This window comes from Oreochromis niloticus, linkage group LG14 (assembly GCF_001858045.2).
Source record: "Oreochromis niloticus isolate F11D_XX linkage group LG14, O_niloticus_UMD_NMBU, whole genome shotgun sequence".
NCBI classification, from domain to species: domain Eukaryota; kingdom Metazoa; phylum Chordata; class Actinopteri; order Cichliformes; family Cichlidae; genus Oreochromis; species Oreochromis niloticus.
Genome location: NC_031979.2, coordinates 24,937,860 through 24,959,507, shown reverse-complemented (window position 1 = coordinate 24,959,507; position 21,648 = coordinate 24,937,860). Strand labels below are relative to the sequence as shown.

Here is a 21,648-nt window from a genome sequence, read left to right as displayed (position 1 = left end):
TTACTAGTTGTCACTGATTGAAGAAAATAAGAACAACCCCAGGTTTCTCTTCAGCACTGTAGCCAGGCTCACAAAAAGTCAGATTACTGTTGAGCCAACCATCCCTTTAATGTTAACTAGTAATGACTTCATGAACTTCTTCACAAATAAAATTTTAATCATTAAAGAAAAAACGACCAATAATCATCTCACAGATGTGATATTATCTACAGCTACCTTTAGTGCCATTAATATTCCTTTAGACTCTTTTTCTCCAATTGATCTTTCTGAGTTAACTTTAATAATTAATTCCACCAAACCATCAACTTGTCTTTTAGACCCCATTCCTACAAAACTGCTCAAAGAAGTCCTGCCATTAATTAATGCTTCAATCTTAAATCTGATCAACCTATCTCTAATAACTGGCTGTAGTTAAACTTTTACTTAAAAAGCCATCTCTAGATCCAGCGGTCTTAGCTAATTATAGGCCAATCTCCAACCTTCCTTTCATTTCAAAAATCCTTGAAAGAGTAGTTGTCAAACAGCTAACAGATCATCTGCAGAGGAATGGCTTATTTGAAGAGTTTCAGTCAGGTTTCAGAGCTCATCACAGCACAGAAACAGCTTTAGTGAAGGTTACAAATGATCTTCTTATGGCCTCTGACAGTGGACTCATCTCTGTGCTTGTCCTGCTAGACCTCAGTGCAGCGTTTGATACTGTTGACCATAATATCCTATTAGAGCGATTCGAACATGCTGTAGGTATTACAGGTACTGTGCTGCAGTGGTTTGTATCATATCTATCTAATAGACCCTAATTTGTTCATGTAAATAGAGAGTCCTCTTCACACACTAAGGTCAACTATGGTGTTCCACAGGGTTCAGTGCTAGGACCAATTCTGTTTCCATTATACATGCTTCCCTTAGGCAGTATCATCAGAAGGCATGGCATACATTTTCACTGCTATGCAGATGACACCCAGCTCTATCTATCCATGAAGCCAGTTAACACACACCAATTAGTTAAACTGCAGGAATGTCTTAAAGACATTAAGACCTGGATGGCTGCTAACTTTCTGCTTCTTAATTCAGATAAAACTGAGGTTATTGTACTCATCCCTGAAAATCTTAAAAATATGGTATCTAACCAGATTATTACTCTGGATGGCATTACCTTGGCCTCCAGTAACACTGTGAGGAAACTTGGAGTCATTTTTGACCAGGATATGTCCTTCAATACACATATTAAACAAATATGTAGGACTGCTTTCTTCCATTTGAGCAATATCTCTAAAATTAGAAATATCCTGTCTCAGAGTGACACTGAAAAACTAGTTCATGCATTTATTACTTCTAGGCTGGGCTACTGTAATTCATTAATATCAGGAAGTTCTTAAAACCCCCTGAAAAGCCTTCAGCTAATCCAAAATGCTGCAGCAAGATTCCTGACAGGGACTAGAAAGAGAGAGCATATTTCTCCTGTATTGGCTTCCCTTCACTGGCTTCCTGTTAAATCCAGAATTGAATTCAAAATCCTGCTCCTCACATACAAGGTCTTTTACCATATCACACCCATTAGCACACTTCGCTCTCCCACTGCAGGCTTACTTGTTGTTCCTAGAGTATTTAAAAGTAGAATGGGAGGGAGGGCCTTCAGTTTTCAGGCCCCTCTTCTGTGGAACCAGCTTCCAGTTTGAATTTGGGAGACAGACACTATCTCTGCTTTTAAGATTAGGCTTAAAGCTTTCCTTTTTGCTAAAGCATATAGTTAGGGCTGGACCTTTCTCACTCACTATGTTAATAGACCTCTCTGCATTGAATCGTAGTTCTTCCACAGCATGTCTTCTATCCTGTCTTCCTTCTCTCACCCCAACCGGTCACGGCAGATGGCCGCCCCTCCCTGAGCCTGGTTCTGCCGGAGGTTTCTTCCTGTTAAAAGGGAGTTTTTCCTTCCCACTGTCACCAAAGAGCTTGCTCATGGGGGGTCACTTGTTGGGTTTTCTCTGTATCTATTATTGTAGGGTTTAACTTACAATATAACGCGCCTTGAGGTGACTGTTTTTGTGATTTGGCACCGTATAAATAAAATTGAATTGGATTGAATAGAAATGTTTCTCTTTATGCAGCTCAAAAACACCACCTTCAATCCTTCTTAAGTCAGCTTTACAAAAAAGTTCACAGTCCTATTTGCTCCCACAGACATATAAGATGAGCTCATGATCTTTATGATGTCATTTTAGATTTATTTTTGGACCACTATTGGAAATAGAAACCGCAGAGGAGCAAGAGTTAGCATTCGGGTTTTCTTACAGAGAAAAGTTAGTTGTGAAAATTTGCCTTTTACAAGAATGTGACTTGCCTTGTACAACACAAGGACTTACCAATAATTAAGATATTAACCGATACATACATACAATATGGAAGACAAATATATGAATTTAATGCTAAAATAACAATATTTCATTATCACTAAGAACTCGTGAAAGTATACGAGTGGAAAGACTTTTCTGACATTCACTGACATTTTGTGGTCGTAATCATTTGTCATGGAACTGAAACCAGCAGTATTGGATCCAAAATGTAGGACTCTCAGAGATGGGACTGAACTCAAAATGCAGCTTTATTGCAAAGGAGGAATGAGCGCTGGGAAAACAGATAGAGATAACATTAGTAGACAGGGAAGCAAGGAGCACAAGAAGCAACTGAACTGAGCCTGGTTACCACTCTTAAGGGCAGATAATCTGGCAGAGACTGGATTAATGAGCTAGACCATTTATACTGCAGATGATGAGGTTGATAAGACACAGGTGATCCACCCAGGGAATGGGAAGGCTCTGAGCTCCACCCAAAGGGGTTGGGAAGACCTGGTCAAAGTTTTCTAACTTAGAGAGCTAGAATTACAAATAAAAAGAAATCTAAGATAATAACCTCAATAACCTTGAGGTGAATGTTACCATGATTCAAACTTGTCCAAGATTTTTAGTAGATGCAACTAGGGTATCAATTTGAAAATTCTGGACAACTTCCTTCTAGAGTTTGGCATTCACAATATTTTCAGAAAACTTTATCTGAGGTTACTGAGATTCAAACTAGTCTAAGATTGTTAGTATTGCAAAACCAAAATACTCGCCACGAAGTTGATGTCTTATATTAGTGAGTTTCGGTCAAAAAATTCATTTTCTGCTCTTGCAGAGTTTGATTTAAGGTGGTGAATGCTGGGCCTAAGCCTGAAAATCTCTCTCAACAGTCCTAATGAGAATTGTCAGGAAAAACTACGGTGTTGCAGACTTTTAAGTGACTCGGAATGTTTACTAAAGTAATATACATGTAAACAAAAAAAAGACATAACTTTAAATTGTTAATGTTTTTTAATCTTTTAGTTTATAGTTTTTCCCATAACATGTTTCTTGGTATTTCTTTCTGGCTTAAGAAATATTATGTAACACTTGGGTGCAAAAATGCTACTTAATAGGCCAAAAGCTGAGGACAAAATTGCAAATATTTCTACAGCTACAGTGAACTTTCCAGGAGAGCTGATGTATGCTGGGATGAAGGTAATCCACACAGCACAGAATATCAGCATGCTGAATGTGATCAATTTGGCTTCATTGAAATTATCAGGAAGTTTTCTTGCCATAAATGCCAGGATCAAACAAATGATCGCAAGGATCCCAATGTTTCCCATCACTATATAAAAAGCAAACTCAGAGCCTGTGTTGCATTCAAGAACAATCATGTTGTTGCTGGATGTGAACAACATATGTGGGTAAGGTGGGTTTGAAGTCAGCCATAATGCGCATATTACCACTTGAAAGAAAGTGCAGGAGCAAACAATGATTCTTTGTTGTGCATGACCAAACTGTCCAGCAACTTTGTTACCAGGAAATGTGGCTTTGAAGGCTGTGACAACAACAATGGTTTTTCCCAAGACACAGGAAATGCAAAGGGCAAATGTCACACCAAAAGCGGTGTGGCGCAGCATGCATGACCAGACTGTTGGCTTACCTAGGAAAGTGAGAGGACAGAGAAAACACAGAAAAAGAGAGAATAATAAGAGAGAGCTCAGCTCAAAGTTGCTGGCTTTTATCACAGGAGTTTCTTTGTTGTGGACAAAAACCACCATTGTGGCTAGAGATACTGAGGCCCCTAACAGGGATACAAATGTTAGAGCTATTCCCATGGGCTCGTGATATTTCAGGAACTCAATTGTTCTAGGAATGCACTTATCTTTTCTCTCATTGGACCAGTATTCCTTTGGACAAGGTGTGCAGTCTGCTGCACCTGTTGAGGATAAACAGAACACATGAATGATGGATCTAGATGCCATTCTAGGAGAATAGGAAATTATAATATATTAAAATTATAATTTAAAAAATCAGTTGAAAAAAGACGCAGTAAAACATTGATATTGTAATTATTATATATATGGAGACACTGAATTTGTGGTATTACATTGTGTGCAAGAGAAATGCATAAACACTTTACGTACCTGTTGAGTTGGCTATAGTTCCCTCAGCACAGGGTACACAGTCAAAACAACATAGAGGTTTTCCCTGAATTTGAGCTTTTCTGGTTCCAGCTGGGCAAACATTAGAACACACTGATGTGGGCACCTGTGACAAAAGAAACTTTGAAGTAATTTGTATCAATGGCAGACTATATGTTAACAAAAGAATAAAAAGGTGAGATACTATAAGTGTACAGTATTAAAAAAGAGAGAATTACTGTTTTCCCTGTCCTCCACACTATTTTGTCCTCGTCAATGCTGAGCTTGTAATCACCATTTGCAGCAAATGTCAAATTACCAAGTGTCACATGATGCACTTTTCCATTTATCAACTGCCAGTTAATAATTTCATAATTAGCAGGAGGATCGCCATTTTCATCAAAATACACCTCGGCACCAAAGTGATTTGTGAAATTTACCCTTTGTAAGCTTTTACTGACCTAGAAAGGAAGAGATTATGTATTAGATACAATAATAATATAAATGCTGAATTATTGATTTATTTATTTTTTTTCAAATTTAAACATGATGCACTATTTCGCACCTGCTTGTGCTGCATTTCTGAAAGATTCAAGCATAGCTTTACAGGTTTTTCTCCAACTGGTTGGCAAAATACCAGCTGATGCAGAGCATGTGCGATAGCATAAACTGCTTTATAGACATTATGGGTTGCTCTGAGCTCTGTGACATCGAAGAAATCATGCTCGGAATTCATGAATGTTTCATTGCCTATGCATCTTTTTAATGTGGCCTCATTACCTGTATTTCCAGGTAAAATAGGTGTGCAGCCCACCATATTCTCCCAGAAATCCCTCACAAAAGGTGCATGTGGATCTGTATATGGATTTATACTTGTAAGAAATTGTTTTAGTTTAGGAATAGCTTTCTTTTGCATTACAAATCCAAGGGTTCCACCAAAAGCTGTGTAGATTTCAGGTGTGGAGGGTCGAGGTGCTGTTATCCAGGCCACACAAGAAATCCACTGAATTCCTGTAATGTTCTGGTTCACAATCTCTTGCATCAAAGGATAAAAGTCACCCTCGGCAGCAAAAGCCAAAATTACTTTGACAGATGACTGTTTTATTATTTCCACAACTTCTAGAAATGTATCTCTTGGGTACGTGCGTAGAACTGACGCAACAAAAGCAATGCAAACGCCAAACTTTTCAACCTCCTCCTTAAAAGCAAGAATTCCATTACGTCCAAAATCATTGTCTGACTGTATGGCTCCAATCCACTGCCATCCAAAATGTTTGACCAGTGCAGCCAAAGCTTTTGCAAGGTAGTAGTCGCTGGGGATTGTTCTAAAAAATGTAGGATATTTAGTTCTGTCACTCAGACAAGCACACGTTGAGAAGTGACTTACCTATAGAAGAGAAAATTACACTGAAACAGTGTGCAACAGCATACAATGCCAAAACATCAAATATCAGTTAGCATCATAAAACATGTAATTGTATCTCTTACTACTGGCACATGGAATGTTCCAAAAATTCCCGCCACAGCTATTGACTGAGTTGATCCTGCCTCTGCTATGACTGCAGTTATAGCTGGTGGGCAATGAGAAGTCACATCTGCCTCCTCTGCTCCACTAGCCAGTGTTAGTGCAGCACGTAAAGCATTTGTAGGAGAATCACAAGAGTTAAGTATCCTATAGCCAAGAGATATGTTTGGAAGCAGAGCAGGATCATTGTTGATTTCTTCAATAGTAAATATAACTGCTTGGGTCCATCGAAAAACTCTCCAGTCAAACCTAAGAACATTATAGTGATTGATACAAGTCATAAAGTAACCAAGCTACTGCTTCACGTATAAAGTACAGTGACAAGAATTAAAACACAAATAGACATGCATGCATGACATATGAAAAAGCCATTTGTGTTAAATCATACCCTTCACACTGCACTTTAGGTGGCTCCTTATCGAATACAGAAGTGCTGATTATTTCTTTGTTGAAAATCGGGAAGATTCCTCCAATCATTATGTCACCTTCCTTAAACAAACTTGGCATATCAAACCTGCCTAACAGTTCACAGCCAGATACTGTGTTCATGCTGAGAACACAGAGAAAAAGAAGGATACCTCTTTGCATGTTTGCACTGTATTGCCACATATGCATGAGAGCACAGTTCTTATAATAACAGTATTGGATGAACTCAGATGATCTATCATTTCCCAAAGGGCATAGTGATTGAAGGTTGGAAAGCTTAGGACAACATTGAAATGCTCTACATATGACCTATGGTCATATACTCAAGATCTCCTTTGGGTGGCGCTGTCACTTGGTGTTCGCTCTCTGTGCAGTAGAGTATCACCTTCTGTTCTAACACACAGTGGTGTTTTTGTGAAGCTTATCTGCCTAGCAATTTAGTTAAAAAACTTATAGATAACTTATTTTTTCATGGAGTAATCTTCACGTGCTTTATTCGAAGCACACTCTCCTTGCAGTCACTTGCTAATTTATAGTCAAAGTATTCACTCACTGTCTTTAGGGTTTCTTTTTTCTTTTCTTTTTTTTTTGTCTTTAGGGTTTTACTAGCTTATTTTAGCTCGTAGCCACCTTGCTATCAGCATGGCCTCTTCACCTGTCCCTCCTGCACTTTCCTGCTCATTGTGTCAGATGTTTAGTTACTCCTCAGCCTAACTTTAGCAGTTATGTTACTTGGAATAAATGTAACCTATTTTTAGCTCTGGAGGCCATGATCACTGAATTGGAGACTCCGCTTCGCACCCTTGAAAACCCCATAGCTAGTCAGTCCCTTGTAGCAGACTATCCCAAGCAGCCAGGGAAACAGGCTGGCTGGGTGACGGTGGGCTTCCCCAATCAACGTGGTGCTCAAATCTGACGGTCAGTGGAGGCCTTGTGGGGATCTTTGCAGTCTAAATAACGTCACAGAAAACGATTGTTATCCCATTCACCACATCCAGGATTTTTCCACCCATCTTGCGGAAACCTCTATTTTTTCTGTGATCGTTTTAGTACAGCAGTATCACAAGATTCCTGTGCGCACTTAGGGTGTCCTCAAAATTGCCATAATTACTCCGTAATTACTTTGGCCTTTTCGAGATTTTGCTCATAGCCTTCGGTCTGAAGGGTGCAGTCCAAACCTTCCAGCGTTTGACTGACTTGGTATTGTGTGAGCTGTCCTTTTCTGTGCCCGTTTTTGTATACCTAGATTATATCCTGGGGACCAGCATCTCGGAGGAACAGCACATGTCCCACCTGCATCAGGTTTTTTGACGCTTGGCAGCACATGACCTGATCATTAACCCGTCTAAACGCCAGTTTGGTTTGCCAGTTCCGCCGAGATTAAAGTTAGAGTAAAATATTGGGATCTCTCGTGTCATCCTTACATACCTCCACAACATGAACATTTCAGATGATTTTATTTAAAATTCCTATGACATTTATATAAAGAAATTATTTGCACAACATTTATTTATATGTTCTTTTCAACATTCCTGAAATTATTCATAATTTACTATATATAGGTATTAAATCTACATGGTTCAAAGTACTATGTCATTGCCAGTAATGGGCCACTACACACTGCCAAACAGCAGTCATCTTTAAAGTTATTACATATATTTGCAACTACACATGTGGTGAAAAGTGGAGAGAAAGAAAAAAAACTTAGGAACACCCCCCCACACCGCCCCCAATATTTACTGTCTAGTCACCTGCAGTTTTAAAAAAAAAAAAAAAGAAGAAGATACAAAAGTGAACTCCCATCCTCACTTCCTAATTACCTGGAGGCACCCTAAAGACAACTGGCCCCTCTCAACAGTTAGGACAAATCATCTGGTAACTAGATAAGAAAAGGAGACCAAACATTGAGGAACAAATTCTCATTTTCACCTAGTATAGCGGCAACTCTTTCATGAGAAATAACTCTAAACAATTCCCTGTACCACAAATTAACAGTGGGACATTTATCCTTGACCCAGTTAATTAGAATACATTTCCAAGCCAGCAACAATATTTTATCTAATACTTTGTGCTGCAAATAAGTTCATAAAGATTCTTTTGAAAGTAAACCAAGAAGAAAATATCCAGAGTCCCTTTAGATCTAATTCTTAAAAATATTGCTCAATTCTTGAGATATGGAACTCAAAAATCTTTTGATTAGTTTACATTTTCAGAAGTAATGGAAGAGGGTACCAGTTTCTTTTGGACATTTGGTACAAAAAGGGGAAACATGAAGTGTAATCCTATGCAAGACATTAGGAGCTGTATATAGGTAGTGTTAAATTTTGTATTAGGTTTCGCAAGTGGTTGTAAGCAAAAGTAGATCTAGCTATCTTAATGGCTCCTTTCCAATCCTCCTCAGAGGATTATTAAGATGATTATTAAAATCTCTCTCCCATTTATGAATAGCACTCAGTGTACTGCATGGAAAACATGATTCAAAGGAATTTACTGTCTCTTACCTATAATGTTGTTATAGTGATAAGGAGGCAAGAGTTTGTTTTTTTTTTCTTAAATTGTTTCGCATGTGTGTGCGTGTCAATGATTAGATAGACAAAATTTAAATATATTTACTCACATACATCCATTTCTTTCAGCAGCATAGAACATATCTTGCAGTGTACTGTAATCCATGCATCCATTCGCTTCCGCTTATCCTTTTCAGGGTCGCGGAGGGTGCTGGAGCCTATCGCAGCTGTCATAGGGCGAGAGGCGGGGTACACCCTGGACAGGTCGCCAGTCTGTCGCAGGGCTAACACACAGAGACAGACAACCGTTCACGCTCACATTCACTCGCGCATTCACACCTATGGGCAATTTGGATTAATCAATTAACCTATCCCTACAAGCTGCATGTCTTTGGATGGTGGGAGGAAGCCGGAGTACCCGGAGGGAACCCACGCAAACAAGGGGAGAACATGCAAACCCCACACAGACAGACCCTGGCCTGATGGAGGACCTTCTTCCTATGCGGCAACAGTACTAACCACCATGCCACCGTGCTGCCCAGTTAATTATAAATCCTTTATCAGTCAAAAATCACATATAAGTATGTATTTTTCCAAAACTCTGTTATTTAATGTGCCACAGAATTTTAAGTGACTCGTAATGTCTACTAATGTAATAATACATAATGTGAACACAAAAATGGCAAAATAATTTAATTGGTTAATGGGGTTTTTTATTTTATTTTATTTTATAATTTTTCCCATAACATGTTTCTTGGTATTTTTTTCTGGCTTAAGAAATATTATGTAACACTTGGGTGCAAAAATGCAAATTAATAAGCCAAATGCTGAAGACAAAATTGCAAATATTTCTACAGCTACTGTGAACTTTCCAGGAGAGCTGATGTATGCTGGGACAAAGGTAATCCACACAGCACAGAATATCAGCATGCTGAATGTGATCAATTTGGCTTCATTGAAATTATCAGGAAGTTTTCTTGCCATAAATGCCAGGATCAAACAAATGATCGCAAGGATCCCTATGTATCCCAAAACTGCATAAAAAGCAGCCTGAGAACCTGTATTACATTCCAGAACAATCATCTTATTGCTGTATGTGAACAACATATGTGGGTAAGGTGGGTTTAAAGTCAGCCATAATATACATATTACTATTTGAATCAAAGTGCAGGAGCAAATGATGATTCTTTGTTGTGCGTGACCAAACTTTCCAGCAATTTTGTTACCAGGAAATGTGGCTTTGAAGGCTGTGACAACAACAATGGTTTTTCCCAAGACACAGGAAATGCAAAGGGCAAATGTCACACCAAAAGCGGTGTGGCGCAGCATGCATGTCCAGACTGTTGGCCGACCAATGAAAGTGAGAGGACAGAGAAAGCACAGAAAAAGAGAGAATAATAAGAGAGAGCTCAGCTCAAAGTTGCTGGCTTTTATCACAGGAGTTTCTTTGTAGTTTATAAAAACCACCATTGTGGCCAGGGAGAGAGAGGCCCCTAACAGGGACACAAATGTTAGAGCTAATCCCATGGGCTCATGATATTTCAGAAACTCAATTGTTCTAGGAATGCACTCATCTTTCCTGTCATTGGACCAGTATTCCTTTGGACAAGGTGTGCAGTCTGCTGCACCTGTTAAGGATAAACAGAAAGGGTAAGTGATGTATATAGATAACATTTTAATAGAATATAAAATTGTACTTGGAATAGTAATAAAACATGCAGTAAGACAATATTTGAAATATTAGTTATATGTAGACACTAAACACACTAAAAACACTAAAGACACTAAAAAGCATGTTAAATTGTCCACTTTTAACTTAATATGGGACATGCACTCTTGTTATTGATCCCTTGTCTACCTGTTGAGTTGGCTATAGTTCCATCAGCACAAGGTACACAGTCAAAACAACATATAGGTTTTCCCTGAATTTGAGCTTTTCTGGTTCCAACTGGGCAAACATTGGAACACACTGATGTGGGCACCTGTGACAAAAGAAATGTTTAAATATTGTAGCTGTAAATGATTATGTGTTATCAAGAGAATACTAAAGATGAGATACTAAAAGTGTACTACATGTAAAAAAGAGAGACATCAGGATTACTGTTTTCCCTGTCCTCCACACAATCTTTTCGTCCTCGATGCTGAGCTTGTAATCACCATTTGCAGCAAATGACAAATGACCAAGTGTCACATGTTGCACTTTTCCATTTATCAACTGCCAGTTAATAACATCATAAGAAGCAGGAGGATCACCATTCTCATCAAAAAACACCTCATCACCAAACTGATTTGTGAAATTCACCCTTTGTAATATTTTACTGACCTAGAAAGTAAAGGATTATGCATTAGATACATATAAATATTCAATTATTGGTTTTGTTTAAACAATTTCAACGATTGTAGCTTTCAGCTGCACTATTTCTCACCTCCTTGGGTTGAATATCTGTCAGGTTTAAACATTGCTTTACTGTTTGTGCTCCAACTGGTTGGCAAAATACCAGCTGATGCAGAGCATGTGCAATAGCATAAACTGCTTTATACACATTATAGGTCACTCTAAGTTGTGTGACATTGAAGAAATCATCCTCGGAATTCATTAATGTTTCATTGCCTGTGCATTTTTTTTTTGTGTCCTCAGTAACTGCATGTACCCCTGGCAAAACAGGTGTGCAGCCCACCATAATCTCCCAGAAATCCCTCACGAAAGGTGCATTTGGATCTGTATAAGGACTAATACTTGTAAGAAAGTGTTTAAGCTTAGGAATAGCCATCTTCTGCATTACAAATCCCACTGTTCCACCAAAGGATCTATACATTTCAGGTGTTGATGTTCGAGATGATGTTATCCAAGCCACACAAGAAATCCACTGAATTCCTGTAATGTTCTGGTTCACAATCTCTTGCATCAAAGGATAAAAGTCACCATCAACAGAAAAAGCTAAAATTACTTTGACAGATGACTGTTTAATTATTTCCACAACTTCTAGAAATTCATCTCTTGTGTACGTGCGTAGAACTGACGCAACAAAAGCAACACAAACCCCAAACTTTTCAACCTCCTCCTTAAAAGCAAGAATTCCATTACGTCCATAATCATTATCTGACTGTATGGCTCCAATCCACTGCCATCCAAAATGTTTGACCAGTGCAGCCAAAGCTTTTGCCTGGAAATAGTCGCTGGGGATTGTTCTAAAAAATGTAGGATATTTAGTTCTGTCACTCAGACAAGCACATGTTGAGAAGTAACTGATCTATAAAAAAGAATAGAACACAGAAAGAGTGTACATGTAATGCTACAACCTACAATGCCATAAAATCAAATATCATTTAGTAACATAAAACAAACAACTTTATCTCTTACTATTGGCATATGAAAGGGTCCAAGAATTCCAGCCACAGCTATTGACTGAGATGATCCAGACTCTGCAATAAGTGCAGATATAGCTGGTGGGCAATGTGAAGTCACCTTTGCCTCCTCTGCTCCACTAGCCAGTGTTAGTGCAGCACGTAAAGCATTTGTAGGAGATGCGCAAGAGTTAAGTATCCTATAGCCAAGAGATATGTTTGGAAGGAGAGCAGGATCGTTGTTGATTTCTTCAATGGCAAATAACATTGCCTGGGTCCATCGATAAATTCGCAAGTCAAACCTAAAGACATTTTAGTGATTGATCAAAGTAACCCAGCTATTGCTTCACATGCATATAAAGTACAATGTCAAGAATTAAAACACAAATAAACATACATGCATGACATATGAAAAAGCCATTTGTGTTAAATCATACCCTTCACACTGCACTTTAGGCGGCTCCTTATCAAATGTAGAGGTGCTGAGTATCTGTTTGATCAAAATTGGGAAGATTCCTCCGATCATTATATCACCTTCCTTAAACAAACTTGGCATATCAAACCTGCCAAACAGTTCACAGCCAGATACTGTGCTCGTGCTGAGGACACACAGAAATAGGAGGATACCTCTTTGCATGTTTGCACTGCATTGCCATATAGGCATGAGAGCACAGTTCTTATAACAACAGTATTACATGTAGTCAATGTGCTATAATTTCCCAAAGGGCTCAGTGATCTTAGCTAGATAATGTATAAGTTATCCATAGTCTTTCAGTTTTCAAGATCACAGACAGGGTAAATACAATTGTTGCCCCTATAGGTAGATTATAGGTGGCTGTAGCTCAGGTGGCAGAGCAGGTCAGCCACTAATCAGAAGGTCGATGGTTCGATCCAAGGCTGCCTCCTGGCTGCATGCCAAATATCCTTCGGCAAGATGCTAACCCCATGTTTGCCTACTGATGGTGGTCAGAGGGCCCGGTGGCGCCAGTGTCCGGCAGCCTCGCCTCTGTCAGTGCGCCCCAGGGCAGCTGTGGCTACAATGTAGCTTGCCATTGCCAATATGTGCACGCACCATATGTGTGTGTGTCTATACTGCATGAAAAAAAATCTGTCGTGATTCATTGGCAGCTTTATTATTAAATTACAATTTTGTGTAATCTATACCTTTGTGCCAATTCCTTGTCTCATAACAGATCTAGGGCAGCGGTAAATGATTTCAATAGATATATTTAATAATAATAGCAATAGCAACTGGACAGGCAAAACAGCAAAGCAAAAAAGTTCTTTTTTTTCTTTAGATGGGATTATTCATCATATAATGAATTTTGAGGTTTGATGTGTTGCTTAGTAACATGATTACATGATTTACACATATTTTTAATATGAAGGCTGCTGTAAAATCAACCAGAACGACCTAGATGTGAGTAACATATACATACATACATATATGTATGTATATATATAGGGAACTGTGTAATTACATAAAAGATGAACAATTACTGAAGAGCTGAATGCGTTGTGGATGGGATGTTTAAATGGGGCAGATTATGTTACAGCTGAGGAGTTAAAAGAGTTAAACACAGTCCCCATCAAACGTTTAAAACCACTTGAAAAATGTCAAAAACTCATGCAATTTATTGAAAACAACACTTAAACTGAAACATGTTATTTTACAGCTTATTAAAAACTTAGGATCACACCTCCACCCCCCCCCAAAAACAGAAAGTTCCAAACATGAACTCAGTAATGACTAACTCCACCGTTATTGTTTTCACTTTATAAAATTTGTTGCAGCATGCTTGATGCAAGCATTTTCATGAGGTGAGTGGGAACATTTCTCCAAGTGGTGAAGACGGCTGCACGGCGGGCATCTACTGTCTGGAACTGTTGTCCATTTTAGAGAACTTCCCTCGCTATCCATCCCCAAAGGTTCTCAATTGGATTTAGATTAGGAGAACACGCAGGATGGTCCTAAAGAGTGATGGTATTCTCCTGGATGAAGTCCCTTGTCCTGCGGGCATTGTGTACCATAGCGTTGTCCTCTTGAAAAACCCTGTCCTCAGTCATGAGGGATGCTGTCTGCACCATCTGGCCATAGACAGTGGCTTTTTGATGCCCCTGCACCTCCTGAAGCTCCATTGTTCCACTGAAGGAAAAATCACCCCAGACCATTATTGTACCGCTTCCACTGTGGCGCGTCGAAAACATGTCAGGTGAGGTGGGATCTGCTTGGCATGCCAGTAATATTGGAAACCATCACGACCATGAAGGTTACATTTTTTCTCATCAGAGAAAAAAACTTTCTTCCACCCTTTAAGGTCCCATGTTTGATGCTCTCTTGCAAAGCCCAAATGGTCAGTTCTGTGGCATTTAAGGAGACTAGGCCTTTGAAGACATTTTTTGTTTTTGAAGCCCTTCAGTCTCAGGTACCATCTGATGTTTATGGGACTCCAATCGGCACCAGTAACAGCCTTAAATTCGGTTGAGGATCATCCAGTGTCTTGGCTGACAGCCAATTGGAGCCTCCGGCTCAGTGCTGGTGAAATATTTTTGGGTCTTCCACTTGATATTTTTGTTCCATAACCCTAAGGATCATTTAAGAAATTCCAAATTACTGTCTTACTGCATCCCACCTCGGCAGCAATTTTTGCCATTTTTCAAGTGGTCTTAAACTTTTGATCAGGACTATGTAATAACTAAGAATTCAATTGCACAATTTTTATGGATCAATTTACAACAATCCTACAAATTATTCATAGTTCACCATGTGGGCCACTTTAGCCTGATATCCAGATGACACATTACTAAAGTCACTTCATCCTTTCCAAAAATGGCCCACATTTGCAATTTTATATAGACCAGTTGAAGGTCACACTAAATTTGTGATCAAATAAATAACATAGAGAGAGAGTTTTTGAGGTTTTCTTTTACTTATATTTCAGGTTCTGCCTAAACCTATTTTGCTGTTCAGATGCTCAAAGAGCATCCACTTGTGTTTATTTATTTAGGAAAAAAAGAGGAAGGTGTGTAATTAGGGAAATTTTATTCAACCACCAACTTGAAGTCGCACAATAGCTGCAGCAGGGCTTTAATGAATATTTACTTATACAAAAGTAAATGTAATTTCATTTAATTTCAGGGAAAAACAACCCCTAAAAACAACAACAACAACAACAAAAAAACGCTTTAGCTCCATGGTGTTTAAATTACCACAGTTTTTCATTTTTCAAGGTCACAGACAGGGGATATACAATTATTGATGGTATAAGTGGATTAATCTTGCTTTAAATTATGATTTATTCTTTTTGCATCTGATTTTTCAAAGTTAAATTGCATTACATTTTTAATGTTGTACATAAAAGCCTATTTCTCTCCATCACGAACTACCTATCTGTCTATCTATCTATATACATCCATAAGTGTGTTTGTGGAGGGGGTGCATGTCTATATTACATGAAAAACAGCACAATAAGATAAGATAAGACTTTATTGATCCCATGGCGGGGAAATTTGTGTGTTATGGTGGGGACTATGAAGAATGCATTGCAATGTCTGAGCTCTCAATCAATCTTTCTTCTCCTTAAAACTGGCCATGATCTAGATGTGTCTAAAATATCCCCAATGTATATATTTAACGAAAGGCTGTATACAACATATATGTTACATATATTGCTACATTGATAGTGTTACTAAGTTACAGGAGATTGAAATACTTATAACTGTACTAGTGAAATATAGATTATGTAAATCAAAACATAAATGGCAACATCATTGACCCCTTTTTCACCACTGACCCAGCTGTGGTTCCATTTTTTTAGAGGTGCTTTTAAATGAAGTAACTTTGCTACTGTTTGTGCTAGAGACAAAATTGAAATGATTTCATTAAAAAAAAAAAAAACAAGCTTTTTAATAAAAAAAATACGTGGTGTTTCGTGTTAGCACAAAGCATACACAAGGTATTGTTGTCCAAACACAGACAGCAAAATTAGCTCTGCCTAGATTTTACCATGTGTGCTTCACATTACAATGACTTGTTAACCACTTTTGCTATCCATTCATCCATCTATTCACTTCCACTTATCCTTTTCAGGGTCACAGGGGGTGCTGGAGCCTATCCCAGCTGTCATAGGGCAAGAGGCAAGGTACACCCTGGACAGGTCGCCAGTCTGTCGCATGGGCCAACAAACAGAGATAAACAACCATTCGCACTCACATTTACACCTATGGGCTATTTAGATTTTTCAATTAACCTATCCCCACAAAGTGCATGTCTTTGGACTGTGGGAGGAAGCCTGTGTACAAGGGGAGAACCCACAACTCCACACAGAAACACCCTGTCCTGATGGTGGAACTGAACTCAGGACCTTCTTGCTGTGAGGCAACAGTGCTAACCACCATGCCACCGTGCTCTGAATTATTTTGTAATTTTACACCCAAAATTAGAAGACAACTCCAGGCGGCCTGTATGATACTTGGGTTATAAAGGTTTAACATAGAACAATATCATGTTTCTTTACTTTATAATTTTTCCCATAACCCATTTCTTGGTATTTTTTTCTGGCTTAAGAAATATTATGTAACACTTGGGTGCAAAAATACAAATTAATAAGCCAAATGCTGAAGACAAAATTGCAAATATTTCTACAGCTACAGTGAACTTTCCAGGAGAACTGACGTATGCTGGGATGAAGGTAATCCACACAGCACAGAATATCAGCAGGCTGAATGTGATCAATTTGGCTTCATTAAAATTATCAGGAAGTTTTCTTGCCATAAATGCCAGGATCAAACAAATGATTGCAAGGATCCCTATGTATCCCAACACTGCATAAAAAGCAAACTCAGAGCCTGTGTTACATTCCAGAACAATCATCCTATTGCTGTATGTGAACAACATATGTGGGTAAGGTGGGTTTAAAGTCAGCCACAACACACATGTTACTATTTGAATCAAAGTGCAGGAGCAAACAATGATTCTTTGTTGTGCGTGACCAAACTGTCCAGTAATTTTATTGCCAGGAAACGTAGCTTTGAAGGCTGTGACAACAACAATGGTTTTTCCCAAGACACAGGAAATGCAAAGGGCAAATGTCACACCAAAAGCGGTGTGGCGCAGCATGCATGTCCAGACTGTTGGCATACCAATGAAAGTGAGAGGACAGAGAAAACACAGAAAAAGAGAAAACAATAAGAAAGAGCTCAGCTCAAAGTTGCTGGCTTTTATCACGGGAGTTTCTCTGTAGTTGATAAAAACCACCATTGTGGCCAGGGAGAGAGAGGCCCCTAACAGGGATACAAGTGTTAGAGCTATTCCCATGGGCTCATGATATTTCAGGAACTCAATTGTTCTAGGAATGCACTCATCTTTTCTCTCATTGGACCAGTATTCCTTTGGACAAGGTGTGCAATCTGCTGCGCCTGTTGAGGATAAATAGAAAGGCTGTGTTGTGTATCTAGATGTGCATAGATTTTTTTTAAACCTGAAACATAAACAAACACTGAGTACATCACTATGTCGTTTGTTTTGTTCTTTTTTTCAACTTCCTTGACAGAAAAAAAGCAGTGAAATTAATTAAAAATCAAGATGATGCCCTACCACATTAATATTTTAAATATTACTTATACGTATACACTAAATATGTGATATTATACTGAGTGTGCTTGATTTGATAAGACATATACACTTCTTATATTGGTCTACTTGTCTACCTGTTGAGTTGGCAATAGTTCCATCAGCACAGGGTACACAGTGAAAACAACAAATTGGTTTTCCATTAATTTGAGCTTTTCTGGTTCCAGATGGGCAAACATTAGAACACAGTGATGTGGGAACCTGTGGCAAAAGAAATGTTTAAGTATTGTAGCAATGATAAATAGGTGTTGAAATGATCTTACTGCCACCATTCAAATAAAGTTGAGATACTAAAAGTGTAATGCATGGAAAAAAAAGAGACATCAGACTTACTGTTTTTCCTGTCCTCCACACGATCTTCTCCTCCTGGACATTGAGTTTGTAATTGCCATTTGCAGCAGATGCAAAATGACCAAGTGTCACATGTTGCACTTTTCCATTTATCAACTGCCAGTTAATGATATCATAAGAAGCAGGAGGATCGCCATTCTCATCAAAAAACACCTCATCCCCAAACTGATTTGTGAAATTCACTCTTTGTAAGCTTTTAATGACCTAGAAAGGAAGAGATTATTTATCAGATTTTTATAAATGCTTGAGCTTCTTCTTCAGTCAGAATAATTGTAACTTTCAATTGCACCATTTCTCACCTCCTTGGGCTGCATTTCTGAAAGATTCAAACATTGATTTACTGTTTTTGCTCCAACTGGTTGGCAGAATACCAGCTGATGCAGAGCATGTGCAATAGCATAAACTGCTTTATAGACATTATAGGTCACTCTGAGCTCTGTGACGTTGAAGAAAACATGCTCGGAATTTATTAATGTTTCATTGCCTGTACATCTTTTGGTTGTGTCATCAGTACTTGTGCGTGCTCCTGGTAAAACGGGCATACAACCCACCATAATCTGCCAGAAATCCCTGACAAAAGGTGCATGTGTATCTGTATGAGGACTAATACTTGTAAGAAAGTGTTTGAAATTTGGAATAGCCATCTTCTGCACAACAAATCCGAGGGCGCCACCAAAAGCGGTGTATATTTCAGGTGTGGATGGTCGAGATGCTGTTATCCAGGCCTCACTTGCGATCCACTGAATTCCTGTAATGTTCTGGTTCACAATTTCTTTCATCAAAGGATAAAAGTCACCTTCAGGTACAAAAGCCAAAATTACTTTGACAGATGACTGTTTTATTATTTCCACAACTTTCAAAAATCTGTCTTTAGTGTATGTACGTAGAATTGTACCCACAAAAGCAATGCAAATCCCAAACTTTTCAACCTCCTCCTTAAAAGCAAGAATTCCATTACGTCCATAATCATTATCTGACTGTATGGCTCCAATCCACTGCCATCCAAAATGTTTGACCAGTGCAGCCAAAGCTTTTGCCTGGAAATAGTCGCTGGGGATTGTTCTAAAAAATGTAGGATATTTAGTTCTGTCACTCAGACAAGCACATGTTGAGAAGTAGCTGATCTATAAAAGAGAAAAGAACACTGAAACAGTGTGCATGCAACGATACATCATACAATGCCAAAACATCACATATATCACATGGCATAAAACATACAGTTTTATCTCTTTTACTATTGGCACTCATCATCATAAAACATATAATTGTCTCTTATTGTCTAGTTATCTCTTACTATTGGCATATGAAATGGTCCAAGAATTCCAGCCACAGCTATTGACTGAGATGACCCAGATTCTGCTATGAGAGCAGATATAGCTGGAGGGCAATGAGAAGATACATCTACCTCCTCTGCTCCACTAGCCAGTATTAGTGCAGCACGTAAAGCATTTGTTGGAGATGCACAAGAGTTAAGTATCCTATAGCCAAGAGATATGTTTGGAAGCAGAGCAGGATCGTTGTTGATTTCTTCAATGGCAAATATCATTGCCTGGGTCCATCGAAAAACTCTCAGGTCAAACCTAAAGACATTTTAGTGATTGATACAAGTCATAAAGTTACCAAGCTTTTGCTTTACATGTATATACACTACAATGTCAAGAATTAAAACACAAATAAACATACATGCATGACAAATGAAAAAAAAAGTTTGTGTTAAATCATACCCTTCACACTGCACTTTAGGCGGCTCCTTATCAAATGTAGAAGTGCTGAGTATTTCTTTGTTTAAAATTGGGAAGATTCCTCCGATTATTATGTCACCTTCCTTAAACAAACTTGGCGTATCAAACCTGCCAAACAGTTCACAGCCAGATACTGTGTTAATGCTAAGAACACAGAGGAATAAGAGGATACCTCTTTGCATGTTTGCACTCTATTATCATATATGCATGAGAGCACAGTTCTTATAACGACACTATCAGATGTAGTCAGACATTCTCTTATTTCCCAAAGGGCACAGTGATTTCAGATTGGTAAGCTTGAAACAACAAGGAAAATAATTGCTCTACTCATTATATATTTTCAAATGTCAGTAATCTATTTTGTCTGTTGTCAGTAAAAAATCATATTTCTTCTACAGAGACTTCCACATATAACCTGTAGATGACCAAGAGTTCGATATCAAGAGTTTTGTGTTTAGTACTACAGTATACATTTGTGGTTGGTGAGAATAATATATGTTGTGTTTCCTCAAGAAAGTGACAGTCATTTCTTCCACAACAGTTTATTGTGGAAGCTATTGATGTGAAATGCCTGCAAAGCACTGGCTTTTGAGTAATTAAGATATTAATTGCTGCATAACACTGCAAGCATGATTAAACTATTGATGCATATTCATTACTTTAAAAACAGGCATGCTAAAATTATTATGTAGTACCCTGAATTTTTTTAACAAGCTGATCGTGTTGATGAGTGTAGCCACGCATGTCATTCCATTGCAAGAAGGTCTGCATTTGTTTATATTCTTGACTGTGTCATACAATACTTTTCATTTCTACACTCTTGTTGTTTGTGTTGGGTGCTGAAAAAACTTTGAAAAAACTAATTTCTAATTTTAATTTTTACGGTACGGCACAAGGCTGTGTTGTGCGGCCTTACTTGTTTGTTAGATCTACCCTTCTTTAGAAAATTTTGATCACTTTTAGAGACATCATGATACATTAATAGGGATGGGAATTGATTAGAATTTAGTGATTCTGATTACATTATTGATATCATTTGTCAGCTGGATTCCTTATCAATTCTCTTATTGAGTCTCATTGGCTTTGCTTTGAGACTCAACTAACTAACTAGCTAACATGCATATAATTACCTTGTTACAAATTAAATGCATTCTGTTCGTCAAACATTTGTGCATGCCGTTGGTATTTCCCTTCTTTGTTGTGATCACTCTGGGGTCATTACTGAAAAAAGTAATTAATACACATGTTACACAGACCATCTTTCTTAAATAAACGCATTACGTTACATAATTACTCTATGGACAGACGAGGCCACAGCTGACCACCCCACTAAGTAATTGAATTGTCTAACACACAAATAATTTTTTGATTTCGAATGAATGAGGATTGTTTTCTTAGCAATGTATAAGGCAATAAGAACTATCTGTAATTAGTCAAAGGAGTTTGCAAAGAAAAGCGTCTGGACTTCTGTGAGTTGCTTGAAGACGTTTGAAGACGTTTCACCTCTCATCCGAGAAGCTTCTTCAGTTCTAAGGTCAAATGGCCGAGAGTCCCAGATTTAGAACCTTCACAGACTGAGAACCTTCACAGACCTATCTGTAATTAGTTCACTTCCATAGGTAATTCACTTATGCCACCTAAATTCCATAATTTGG

General features: G+C 38.3%; 3 protein-coding genes across 3 annotated transcripts; all 3 read right to left on the bottom strand.

Moving 5' to 3' along the window:
- Nucleotides 1–3,355: 3,355 nt before the first annotated feature.
- LOC100689813 (extracellular calcium-sensing receptor-like) lies at nucleotides 3,356–6,575 on the bottom strand. The gene is made up of 6 exons (XM_025898377.1): nucleotides 6,379–6,575; nucleotides 5,957–6,239; nucleotides 5,280–5,852; nucleotides 4,804–4,926; nucleotides 4,469–4,592; nucleotides 3,356–4,254 (listed from the first exon to the last, which is right to left on the bottom strand). Exons 1-6 carry the CDS (start codon nucleotides 6,537–6,539, stop codon nucleotides 3,356–3,358), a joined length of 2,163 nt encoding a protein of 720 aa, XP_025754162.1. The 5' UTR covers nucleotides 6,540–6,575.
- Nucleotides 6,576–9,646: 3,071 nt separating this feature from the next.
- Nucleotides 9,647–12,794, bottom strand: LOC102078847 (extracellular calcium-sensing receptor-like). The gene is made up of 6 exons (XM_025898488.1): nucleotides 12,706–12,794; nucleotides 12,285–12,570; nucleotides 11,602–12,174; nucleotides 11,124–11,246; nucleotides 10,782–10,905; nucleotides 9,647–10,545 (listed from the first exon to the last, which is right to left on the bottom strand). Exons 1-6 carry the CDS (start codon nucleotides 12,792–12,794, stop codon nucleotides 9,647–9,649), a joined length of 2,094 nt encoding a protein of 697 aa, XP_025754273.1.
- A 3,987-nt stretch (nucleotides 12,795–16,781) lies between these two features.
- LOC100712432 (extracellular calcium-sensing receptor-like) lies at nucleotides 16,782–20,175 on the bottom strand. The gene is made up of 6 exons (XM_019367380.2): nucleotides 19,976–20,175; nucleotides 19,546–19,831; nucleotides 18,551–19,375; nucleotides 18,234–18,455; nucleotides 17,978–18,101; nucleotides 16,782–17,686 (listed from the first exon to the last, which is right to left on the bottom strand). Exons 1-6 carry the CDS (start codon nucleotides 20,173–20,175, stop codon nucleotides 16,782–16,784), a joined length of 2,562 nt encoding a protein of 853 aa, XP_019222925.2.
- Between the last annotated feature and the right edge of the window lie 1,473 nt (nucleotides 20,176–21,648).